At 39.0% G+C, this 12,657-nt stretch overlaps 2 protein-coding genes across 8 annotated transcripts in view; both read right to left on the minus strand.

Annotated features, from left to right (window-relative positions):
- LOC133274254 (ras association domain-containing protein 8-like) overlaps positions 1-12,657 on the minus strand; it is a 120,588-nt gene that overhangs the window by 90,104 nt on the left and 17,827 nt on the right. The gene's annotated exons all lie outside the window — the stretch shown is intronic.
- LRRC56 (leucine rich repeat containing 56) overlaps positions 1-12,657 on the minus strand; it is a 54,000-nt gene that overhangs the window by 34,572 nt on the left and 6,771 nt on the right. For all 4 annotated transcript variants that reach the window (XM_061463195.1, XM_061463191.1, XM_061463189.1 and 1 more), the window contains exons 3-4: positions 8,925-9,012; positions 2,095-2,155 (exon numbers count right to left, since the gene is read on the minus strand). In XM_061463195.1, the coding sequence (XP_061319179.1) occupies positions 2,095-2,155; positions 8,925-9,012 (149 nt within the window). The remainder of the gene's footprint in view (positions 1-2,094; positions 2,156-8,924; positions 9,013-12,657) is intronic.

The following is a 12,657-nucleotide window of genomic DNA, read 5'->3' on the forward strand; positions in this document are numbered from 1 at the left end:
CCGTCCTTACGAGACATTTCCTGTTATCTGCTGCCCATTTTCAAATTACAACCACAATGATTCTGACCTTATGGCTGAGAAAGCCTGTGGGAATTGCTTTTAGTGAAAAGAATATTTTTCCTATCATCCTCAAAACCCTCAGTTGCCAGGGTTTAGTCAAATACAACAAAAGAATCACTTTTTGACAGAATTCAAACATCAACAAGTTAATTTAGAAATAAAATTTCTAAACCTTATTAAGTAAATGGCAACAGCCTGCTAGAATGGAAGTAGCTATGTTACATTAGCTATACCAGACATCACTACTGCTGTGGCTGCAGTGTTTTTTTTAATGGGTATTAATTTGACGTGATGCAGACATCCAAAAATAAAATTCAAGCACCCAGGCTGTGCTTGCATGGACTGTGCCTTTAAGTGATCTGTGTTTATCAATGACAGATTGTCAAAGATGGGAATTAATAAAGGGAAGCTACTGTTGTAACTATACCAACTGAGTTCTGGACAGGGAGACCTAGGAGAGCCATTTTCTTCCTTTACCTATTATCTGACAATTGCATTCAACTGGCACACAAAAAGCATGTTTATTTAAAGAGGAATGGATATCTTCTTCTAGGGTTTGTGTGCCTGGAAAGCATCACAATATTAGACTTGATATCCAAATGAAAAAAACAGCATATACATACACTATAGTTGATCAAATCAAAACTCGACTTGAGACCAAACATTACCTGCGTCAAGGACCACAAGGATGTCAGGTCACAGAAAATGGTTTAACAAAACTTTTCATGACAGAAACTCACTTCTCAGAATACAAAGGGATATGCAAAATCCTAAATCAAACAAAACAGTTTAGTTTCCCTGAACTGCACCCTGTATTCAGGACCAACAGGACTTGTCAAACCATTTTCCATTGACACATTTTAAAAGAATATGGATTTCTGACCAAACAAAACACCTTTTTTTTTTTTGTTAATATATTAAAATACTTTTTGATACTGTAAAAAATATTTTTTTTCACCTACTGCTTACTCCTCCATTGCAATAATAGAGCAATTTCACAATTATGATAGTGGTTGGTTGCCAGTAAAATAATCACAGCAACGTAGAATCACTATTTTTCCATGTTATGGACTAGAAAGTGGGAAAAAAAAGAAAATTACACTGCAAATACTTAATCTCACTGCCAGACCAACAGAAAATAAGATCAAAGTGTGACAACTGAAGTTCATTAGCTACTTCAGTGATGATGCATGAGACCGGGAAGAATTTGTTGCTGTTTACCATCAGGGAACATATTCTCTTTAACAAGAATTTGCAAAATCACTGTTTTTCTATTTTATTCCCCCCCCAAAAAAATTTAGCAGATTGCCATGCAAAGCCAGAAAGCAGTCCTATTTAACATAAGGATGGCCTTTTACACAGCCCCTTATGGATATGAACTGTACTTCTCCATTATGCATTAGTTAGCAAGGGTAATACAAATATCAGCACAGGACAGAGAAGACAGGTCTGCCTCTTCATCGTGATGGTTTTCATTTCTGCCTTCCCAACCTGCCAGCTCCCCAGTTCTCTGCAAGAAAATGCGTGATGTTTTCAGGAAGCTCAGCAAGCCAGGGACATGCAGTCTTCATAGCAGCCCTCATAAACCCAACTTCATTGACTTCAAATAAAGCCAAAGTGATTTTTATCAGCTGAAGAACTGGTCTGACCTGTATAGAACACACTACTGTGCACAATAAAAGCCCAAAGTGTGAAACACTTCAAAATCCAAGTGCCTAGACATGAGTAAGAGGTGAATTTCTAGCTCTTTGTAACAAATTTCCATGGACTTCAAGCATGGCAGGAACTTCTCTGGTGGCAGACTGGGGCTAATTCATTGGCACCATTGCAGCTACACTGATTTATTCCAGTGAAGGTCTTTTCCTTAAACTTATGTGCTTGTGGATCATATATTCATGACTTAGTCCATTATCATGGCATGGGGAAATGGAAGAAATGAAAGCAACACAGCAGCACAAATGAAGATTTTATCACTTAAATAAACTTGAGTGCTGTTATTCTTTATGTTTATTTCAGTTATCATTAATTTCTCACCTCACAGACATAAGCAAGCTATTGTTCAACCGCAGTTCTCTCAGATTAGGTAAATAGGCACCTATGGGAACAGAATAAAAAACACTTTGCAGATCTGGGAATAAAAGAAACTGCTGAAAATTACAAGTTGAAGCACCTAATTTTACATGCATTTCTTACCTGTTTCTGCCAGACTTGTGCTAGAACACTTCTAAGAAAATTAATGAGATTATTTCACTAAAAAAATATTTTATCCTTTGCATTTTTGCACCATATACGTACTGTCTGCATGACTACCCTGCTATAATTTTTGGAAGCCCTCCCTGACAATTTCAACAGAGCACCTTTCCAGACAGACAACAACAGAAACTGGCTTGATGGGTGACTGCTTTCTTTGGTCTCATTCCCAACAGTCGTTGCCCCTTAACTGAGTGATTACTCTGAAGAAGTAAGGGATGCTCAGGGTATAGCAGTCCATGACCCCTGATCTCTACATAATGTTCTTGCTTCTCTCCCCAGAAATATTTTTCTAGCAATTTAATGTCAAGTAGTGATGGATTTCTTGGATACACAGCTAGGTAACACTTCTTCAAAATGTAATTTTGACTCAAACAATAATAGCATAATTTCTCATGTCATAACTTCACCATTTACAGTTCAGAGGTCCCCAGAATCCTATTTTGTTTTGATATGCATTGTCATCTCCTTTTAATTTTCTGGATCTCATCTACGGCTTACTATTCAATTGTACAAATTTCATATCTATGAATACCTCAGTATTCTGTTGTTATTTTGATTAATGCTTTTTTCTGTTCCCAAGACAGAATTCCCTTTTTGGTTGTTTCTACAGGTATCTCTGAACAAAAATCATACACAAAATCTCTCCAAGCTACCAAGTAACTCAGACATAAGCTCTAGTCCAAGGAAACATTAGGTATTGACAACAACAAAATTTCACCCATTCCCACTAGAGGAGTTCACCTGTGACTGGTGAGTACCCTCCAGTATAACATGCAACCATATAAAGTTAATAACAATTTTAGACAGACTGGATCATTACTAAAACATTAAAATCTCTTCTAAGCAAATATTTTTATAAGTCCTTTGAGTAATCTTTCTCTAGCATGGGTGGCTTAGCAGTGTCCAGAGGGACATCATTCCAGCTCTTTGCAAAGGATCAAAATGAAGCAAAACAAACAAAAGAAAACAGGAGTGGGATTCCAAAAGCAAACAAAGGAGGTCACGTTGTTCATCCCATTTCCCCAAACATAACAAGAGCATTTACAGCAAAAAGATTTTAATAAATCATGGTTCAGTAGAAGCATTATGTATATCTAGTGATAGTTGGGAATGATTATAATGCATATCAATCTTCACACATATATTGATTACAACACATAATACATATAAATCTTCATGCTATACTGCAAATATTGAACTTCATGTCTTTGCAAAGCTCTTAAAAAATACTAAAAATGCAAAACATTTCTAACCTTCTTTTTTTTGTAATTTTTCATAACCCCTAAAACCTGTACAAATTATAACATACCATTCTCATCCTGCAGGGCATACTTTCTTACATCAAATCAGTTTTATACAGTATGGCAACAAAAAAAATTTGGAGCCCTGACAGGGTTGATACTAGGATCTCTGTTAATTAATCTAGATTGCTACCATGTTTCTGATAAAATACCTCGAGCGTAGAGAGACGTAATGGCTTCCCCAAAAGCATTGAAGGAAAGAGCAAGAAGGATGCACTAGCCTCTCTAGTCCCACCACAGCAGCAGGTAATAGCTTTGCCACAGGTTCAACCGGAGAGGTTAAAGGGTTACCAAGCAAAAGCTATTGCAAAGCATTACAAAGTAAATGGGTTTTACAAACTAGTATCATGAAGAAGGTTTGAATGAGGAGACAAGAAAACTACCTCAGAGAAAAAGGAGAGACTTGTTCAAGAAAAAGCTTCCCACTGAATGCATTTAGAGTTGGTTCAGGAAAAAAGCAACTATTAAAGAACACAAAGAGGCAGAGTGACAGGCTGACAGTACCATTTTCACATCTAGTTATTTCATTATTGTAACCTGATCCTCCATCTCAGACATTTTATTGTATTTTGGTACAATCTGTCCCTGGGAACTTGTAGAGTGTTAAGCTCTAATATGCTGTTTAATAGACTGAAATAAAAGTATGCTATGTGCAGTGGTGCAAAATTCTACCAGCAAGATTTTTGCATATTTATCCAGTTCTGCAGGTTCTTCCCTCCTTTAAGGTTTATATTTGATATGTAATTGTTCTTTGCTGCTAGTAATTCATTACCCACTTAATTTTGTATGGTTTTATAGTCCCAATTCCATCCATCCATATATATATATATATACGTATATTAGAGACTGCAAGATTAAATTGAAAGAATATTGTAAAATGAAGATGACAGAAATAAGAGATCTATCCAAATATAGTAACATACTTCTAATTTTCTTAATTTTAACCCTCATGGCATCTTTCCTGAGAGCAAGGATGCAATTTATTCTTATACTAACATAAAAATACTCTAAAACATCAACAAGGCAAACTTCCAATAATTTTTAAACTACAAACAATATATTCCTCATCTTGAAACTGCCTTTCTAAAATAAGAATGGTCCAGAAAAATACTGATGACCACAGTACAAGGCTGAGAATTTAGAATGGTGAACAATGTTATCTCATAGGTCTAAGATTCTGTTTCAGTAAATACCCTTTTTGCTACAAGTCTCAAACTACTAACCACCAGCAATGTGCTAGTGTTAAACTAATCAACTGTACTATCCCAGTGGAACAAAACTAAATGAAGAGCAAAAGAAATCAAAGTGTAAGGTAGATGAACAAAAGTGATACATGCACACTCAACAATGTTACCTTAAGTGCTGCATTTCACAAGCAAGGTAGGAATGCAGATGTCTTTCTGAGCTGTTTTGGTAGAGCAGATGAAGTTTAGATAACAGACTAGGAGTGAGGAGAAATATAGGTAAGATGCTGGTTTTATTATATTCTACAAGCTACGACACTTATTTTTATGAAACTTGTTGTTGGCATTACAATATATTCTATTGTTAAAAAAATCATTGTAGCTCGACTTCTTATGCCTTCTGGAATATGGATTAGAGAAAAAAATACACAAAAGAAATTACTGACAAATACTTGCATTGCTACCAGGACACCTATATGTTTTATTGATCCTACAGTACATGTGATCCTACAGAACATGTGAACACAGATTGCACTCTTCTAGCAACAGCAACATGATACGTAAATTAAACAGGCTATTTAATTCACTTAAGGTGTGTTTAAACAAGTAAGATCCATCACCTTGATGTTATTTCCACACTGGCCTCCTGACCACTTGTGGAGACAGTGTTCTCATGGGAGAATGCATAATTGGTACATAAACTCTGAATAATCCTGAAAGATACAGCAAGGCCATGAGAGGCCCAAGGAAGCTTAAGCAAGCAAGATACGAAGAAGCTGGAATTCACTGAGTTAATGAGAACTATGGACTGTTGGCAAGCTTTCGAGGTCAAGTTCTCACACCTGTGCTTAACCAATTATGTTAGTCACTAAGGGTCTTCAAGACATGTATCCAATCATAATATGCCAAATCACTGTAAGTGCATGTAAGAAATAGTATATAAGGAGTTGTAATAAATTTGGCAATCGCTTGACCACATTGATCGTCTCTGTGTTGTCCGTGACTCCCGCATCAACAACCACACAAGTACCAGCCACTGCAACGCTAGCCGCCAACAAATGTCTCTCAGCTTCACATCAGGAATACCAACAAATAGAACAAGAGGAAAGAGAGAGGATGACTCCGAGTGAAAAAACGGCAGAGCTTTTCCTTGATAAAACATGGGCAAGGGAAGCAGCAGTCTTCAGACCCATAATCAACTTAGCCTGGCCACCAGCAGACAACAATTCAATAAGTACCAGCGAACAGCATTGTGGGTAACTTGATTTGTAGCTATTAAAATCACTTAGAAAGAGGAGGACTATGTAGTGTCTTAAATGACTGTATCCCACCATTACTTTCAACAGGAATTTCTACGAGGTGGGCAAGAATGCAGTCCCAGATCTGTCAGCAATCAATCAGAACTGAAGGGATAAGCTAATGAAAAGAAAAATAGTCCATCTGTTTGAGTATGAACTAAAGCCTACACGCAAACTGAAGAGCACAGAAGTGAAGTCCAAGATCTGCAAAGCTGGATACAAGACTTGCCAGGGTGGTTCAGTGTTTTACCTGTCACTCAGCAGGGTGCACTGAAAACAAACAGCTAAAGATGTTAGCAATTGTCCCAAGCCTTGAGACTCCAATTCCAGCTCCGGCACAAAGCCTTTCCTTAATTTTAAAACTGATCACATGAAAATACTGTAGTATTGGTCTTTTTGAGTTTTAGCCCACACTTTACCCTTAAAAACGCAACTGTTCCTCCCCACTATGTCACAGCATTGTAGAGAGCCCGATCTGACAAACCGGGAAAGCTTAGCAAGATGGAGCTTTGAAGTTTAGTACATCCCAATCTGGAATGCTCATGAGAAAAACTCAAGTCACATGTTTTAAATCACTCTGGAAACCATGATAACAGAGATGTAGGCCCTGAGGGCTTGTGTTGCAGTCTGTGTATGGCTGCAAACATTGAAATGTTTCTCAAGTAGAAATTGTAGTATAAATTTGTGATTTGAGTGTTGCAGCGTTCCAGGTGACCCAGAGTTATGTGCAGTCAAGTAACTTGCAACTATTTTACCTGGCCATTTAAGAGCTTGCACAGCCTATTTTTTCTTTACGCATAAAACCAGTCAAACAATATTGTTTATTAAGTGCAAACTGATCATAGAAATAAGGAACTCTTTGACGACAAAGATGCTGTTATGCACCTTCTGCAACTAAGGAACACAGTGAAAGCAAAGTTAACTGATATAATATGGCTATAAAGAAAGTTAATTAGCTAGGTCTGGAATGCAAATAAAACCACCAATTTGCAAAGCAATCCATTCTGGAGGAGAGAGCCAGAGGTCCCAAGCCCAGCCTCCTGCTTGGAGCTAGGTCTTCTGTGAGATCAGACCAGGGTGCTCAGGTCTTTACCCAGCTGAATCTTTAAAACCTGCAAGGGTGGAGACTCAAACCTCTCTGGATACCCTTATTGCTTAACTGTCCTAATGGTGGAAAAGCTTCTCTTTCTTGTCGCACTGTAACTTCTGTCATTCCAGCTGGTCTGGTTTTACCCTCCTCCTTCCCTCCAGCTATTTATCCAGACCCCTGTGAGTAGTGACCAGGTCAGCAGCAGAGTTTTAGGGGCAAACGAAGAGCATGCAACAAGCCCAATACCTCCAACAGCAGACCTGCTTACACTATTCGCATTGAAGGTGCAAACTATCCTGTGATACCCCTAAAAAGGTAGACCTTACTCCATGCACCTAAAAAATCAGCTGTCATGTGAAAAAAAGGAATTTTGTTTGGTCTTGACGTTCTGTTATTCTCAACAGCAGTGGGCACCTGCAGCTGCTGAGTTTTATAGCCCACAAGGGCCAAGTCTTGGTGCAAATGGTGGGATATAAACAAGATGGAAATTGTCTGCAATATGGGAATAGAGCTCCACATTCTGTAAAAGATGCAAAAGTCTAATCACAGGGAGCAGAAAGGGATTTATTTCCAGTAATGGAAAGGAAAGGGAAGCAGAGAGTAAAAAGAGTGAAATATTTTGCTTGCTTGTTACAGCTCATGTGAAATGGCATTGGAATGGGAGTGGCACTTTCAAGCATTATAGAAAAGGCATAATCAGATTTTCTTATCAAGTGGAGGAAACATGACTGAATAGATTACGATTTCTGAAATGCATGTAATTTACCTTAAGTTATCAAATGCCTATCATAAAGAGAACTATTTACAAAATAAATGGAATAACCAATACAAAGCGGTTATATAATTCAAGACAAAAGCCCCCTTCACTGCACTTGCTTCACCATTCTTGACAAATAGACATCAATCAATCCACTAAAGCTAATTGGCTGCTACATTGTAGTCCCTTGCATATAAAAATTAACTGCTTGGCTGAAAATACCAACACCCACTTTTGGGGATGTGACTCCTTTTGGCACAGAAAATATTACCCTGCAGGAGGCTTGGTTGCAGAAGACTTGGTTGTGATGGGCATCCACATGACAGAAAATGACTGCCAGTAGCAGGAAAAAGGAAAGCTTCATATTCTCAGTGTTAACTCTCCTATAGAGGGAATTCCTTTGGTACTTCTTTACTTCCCCAGTGCGGTAATGACAACATAGAAACTAAGGACAAGCATTAGGGCTGTTTAGGACTCATCAGAATGATATATCTATAGGACTTTCCCCATCATCCAGCAGAGCTCAATGAGGCAGCACAGGATGCGAAGACAGGCCGCTGGCTGCATGAGTAGCTTGATACCACTAGCAATTTCCCACCCACAGGAAAACCTTACAGTGGAGAGAAGCTGAACTTTGGCTACTGCTTTGTTAGAGTATTGCCAAGTACTTAGAGGGCAAGGTAATCAATAAATGTTCATTTAGGGCCTGGAAGCATGTCATTTGAGAGGAATGTGTTCAAACTAATTTGCTTTAGACAGAAATGGCATCACTCATCCCACTGCCATAGTTTTCAGTCCTGGTTAGAGCTTCACAGAAAACAGAGATCAAGGAATGAGAGGTTCCAGGAAGACCATGTTTCAGGAGCTCTTGAGCAGGAAAGTACTTTACAGTGGTTGTCAGTTTCTGAGTCCCCAGTCATGCTTCAAGACACAATAAAGGAAAATTTGAGACAGTGAGCAGAAGATAAAGTGTTTTCTTACCAAAGTTCCCCAAGCTGTTCTCTCTTGTATCTACTCGCACCTCTAGGGCATTCACTTGCTGCAGATCATCTACCCCTGTCAAAATTTTCTGTGAAGGTAAGCAGGAATATATATTATATATATATATATACACACACTTTCATTGCAATAAACCAGGCAACATGCAATAAACCAGATGAGAAGTAAAAAGCTGTAGAAAGGCTTTCAACAAGTGCTTTGTCAACATATACTCCAGGTCAAAATGGCTAGATGTGCAATCACATTGAAATAAATTTAGTATTCAAAGATATTTTTTCCACATAGCTCCAAATTATTCTAGTCTCTTTGAGTTAAAGCTGAGGATTACATTCAAGCTGCAAATCAACAGACCTACATGCCAATTAATTCATTTAAACAGTATGTCCATGCTTTAAGATTTGCATAAGTCTTGTATGAATCCTCAGCAGATAAGAAGTTACTCTGTCACCTATAATCAAAAAGATACTAGGTAGTAACACTCAACAAAACACATTGTTTAGCCTTTTAGCCCAAAACCATGAAAAAGAGACATGATTTTAGCATGAGCAGCTCACTTTTGTGAAAGAAAACAGCACTAATTACAAGAACTGCTAATTCTAGGCAATGCAAACAGAAGCCTCCAAAATACTCCATTATTTTTGCAAAACCTTAGTAATAGGGTCAACCACTGCATTAACCAAGAGTAAGTGCGTGAATGCAGGATCTTTTCTAATATCTTAAAGTCTGCATTGTTGTGTACATGTAAGTTTTGCCTTGGAGAGGTAAGCAGGAGGATAGAAACAAGAAGTTATACACAGAGGAGAGAGGGAAGCTCTAGGACAGTCAATGAAAACTACAGTAAGGCTATAGAGTTCTAAGATGCCAGGCTGCAATTCCACAAGCAGCTGAAGCAATCTTGTGTTACCACTGTTCTTATCCTCTATTCCTTCCTGCTACAACCAGCTCCTCTCTCCCCAGTTTCCCTCAGACTACGTGTTCCACCATGTCCTTCGCATCATCTTTGGGTACTTAGTGGATCCTTCTGTGCATGGGTTCACCAAAACAGACCAGGAGGGACCTATATATTTTGTCCCTGATGTGTTAGCGGTTCATGAAGGGGCCCAAAACACTCTTTGAAAGATGAAAAACAAGTCTTTTGTGACACAATAACTGCCTGAAAGAGCTGATACTCTGTGCAGTGAAACAACTGCTACATTCTCACCTTTCCATGCCAAAGGAGTTAGGATGTGGGGCTAAAAAAAGCCCACTTCAAAGAAATGGCTGACCCTGGCATCAGTATTTCCCCCTCAATAATGAAATCAATAGCGTGGGTCAGTAGTGTCACCTGCCTTTTGCTCCTCTGTTTAAGATGAAGGCAGGAAGTCATTCAACAACCTCCACATACAGCAGACAAGTTTTCTCCTATTAAAAGTTACAACATTCTTTAGTTTGTTTAATAAGGGGGGAATTATTCATTAGAAGGAAATGTACAGGACCACTTCTGTTTATGAGGTTGGAGAAGAAAAAATAACCACAAGAACATCCAGTTCATTTTGCAGAGAAAAGCGGCAGTTGCGACATTCCTGCTTACTGCATGCAAGCAACTACAACTTCATTCACCCTGATAGTGCTGTACTGATAGGACAAGGAGTAATGGGTTCAAACTTAAACACTGAAGCTCAGGTTAGATATAAAGAAGTTCCTTACTGTGAGGGTGGTGAGGCACAGGAATAGGCTGCCCAAAGAAGTGGTAAATGCTCCATCCCCGGCAGCGTTTGAGGCCAGGTTGAACGGAGTCTGGGGTGACATGGTCTAGTGTGAGTGTAAGGGGGGGTGGAAACAGATGATCTTAAGGTCCTTTCTAACCCTATTCTATGATTCTATGACAGTTCTACATCCTTTTACAAAGGACCAAACACAATCTGTGTGTAAATAAGATAACAGCTTAAAAGGGCATGGTTTCTTGGAAAGGCTGAGCACCCTCCTTGAAAATCTGCCTCCCTTTGTAAGGTTTTGACTTGGACTCCTAAGAAACAGAATTATCAAAAATCTTCATTTACTTTTGAATTGTCTTTATAACACTGTTTGAAGTTATTTTTAATCTTCTTTTTTAAAAAACTGTGAGTTTTTTTAAGCAGGCTGAACCTAAGTAGTCTTCTTACTTTCCTGCTTTCCCCCTAGAGTATGAGAAACAAAGTTCTAAGGTGATAACCTGTGAGTTTCCAATGGCATTCAGAAGTTTACTTTCTATCCCAGATGCAGCCACCACAAAAACTGTCTTGCTCCTTCAAAGAAGCCATGCTTACCACATACAGACTGCTTTCTCCCACAAAGTAAACACAAAATCCCTCACTGCAAGATATATTTTGCAGTAATCCTTTTCAGCAGATGACACTATCTGTCGTATAGCAAGAGAGTATGTGTGAAATGAGTGCTAGCTGATGTCCTGGCGCACAAGCACACACTTGGATTGCTGGACTTGGACACAAGCTTTGGTCATGAAAGGAAGCTGCTTCTGAAAAATATCTCCCCTCTCCCTGTCAAAACAGTCTTAAGAGCGAGCCTACAGCATTAAAAGACAGAATAGGAAGATCTCAGAATAAGTAATATGCTAGGGTCATACAGGTTCTGAGTAGAGTAGCAAAAGCTCCTGGCTTTGCCTTTCTCCTCTGCTGTCTGCAAGTTCCCTGCATGCTGTCCTTCCCACTGCTGTATTCTAGACAGCCTCCTCTAACAGCTCTGCTCGTTGTCCTCCTCTTTCAAAATCCAAGCATAAAAACTGCATAAAGTTATATTCTCTCCTCTTCTGGGGTTCCCTATTCCTTTTCCTCATACCAGCGATATTAGTGTGATTTTTTGCCCTCCTTTGCCTCTTTCAGATCCACCATTTGTACTTTTTCCCATCTGAGAGATGAACATCTTAGCACATCCACATTTTGTACCGCAACAGGCACAGCTGTGGCTCCAGTGCTGAAAAGGGTTATTGGCTCCCATCACCAACTCTTTGAACTGTAGACAGCTGCCTTAAAGCATGTGCTAACCAGAGTCCATATGCTCTCAGTCCCCATTTCCCTGTTCTGTTTTTCCAAAAGTCTCTGAAAAAATCACCGTCCTTCCATCTACTGATGCTGAGGAGATGGTTGGAAAGTTTGGAACCAATTTGCTGTGGGATGCAAAAGCTATCATACTACATGAAGAAAACAAGAAACGCTCTTGGGGGGCGAGCTCACTGAAAGGCACTAGAAGCACAGAGACCCCAGGTGTTGACTACAAGCTAGTTAGCAAGCAAAAGGCCAGGGCGGCAGCTCAAGAGAAGGTTTTGTGATGAATGTTTCCTTTGGAAGATAATTAGGACACTCCTACTGCCCAGACACCTTTCTTGGCATACTGGTGCAGCTGGAAGTGTGACATATCTCATGTCACAGCTAAAATGATGGCACCAGGAATGAGGGAGATTTAGGGAAGGATGTGGAAACATTTAAACCAAGATGACATATATTTAGCAGGATCTCCTTTTTATGTTGTTGTTTAATGCCAAAGCACAGGAGCCTTCACCAAAATTTGAAAGGAGGGATATCTAGGAATAATTTTATCGCTATTGAGTAGTAAAAAAAAAAAAAAAAAAAAAAAAACATAAAAATCTCCAAAGACACTGAAGGGATCATCAGCTCCGATACAGAGATACCTGGCACCACAAAGGTTGAAGTGATGCTAAGGTGCTCTAAATCTTTTCATT

Source organism: Pezoporus flaviventris, unplaced genomic scaffold (genome assembly GCF_033815535.1).
Source record: "Pezoporus flaviventris isolate CSIRO_AGI_PZ_B2104156 unplaced genomic scaffold, CSIRO_AGI_Pfla_v1 ptg000036l, whole genome shotgun sequence".
Classification (NCBI taxonomy): Eukaryota; Metazoa; Chordata; class Aves; order Psittaciformes; family Psittacidae; genus Pezoporus; species Pezoporus flaviventris.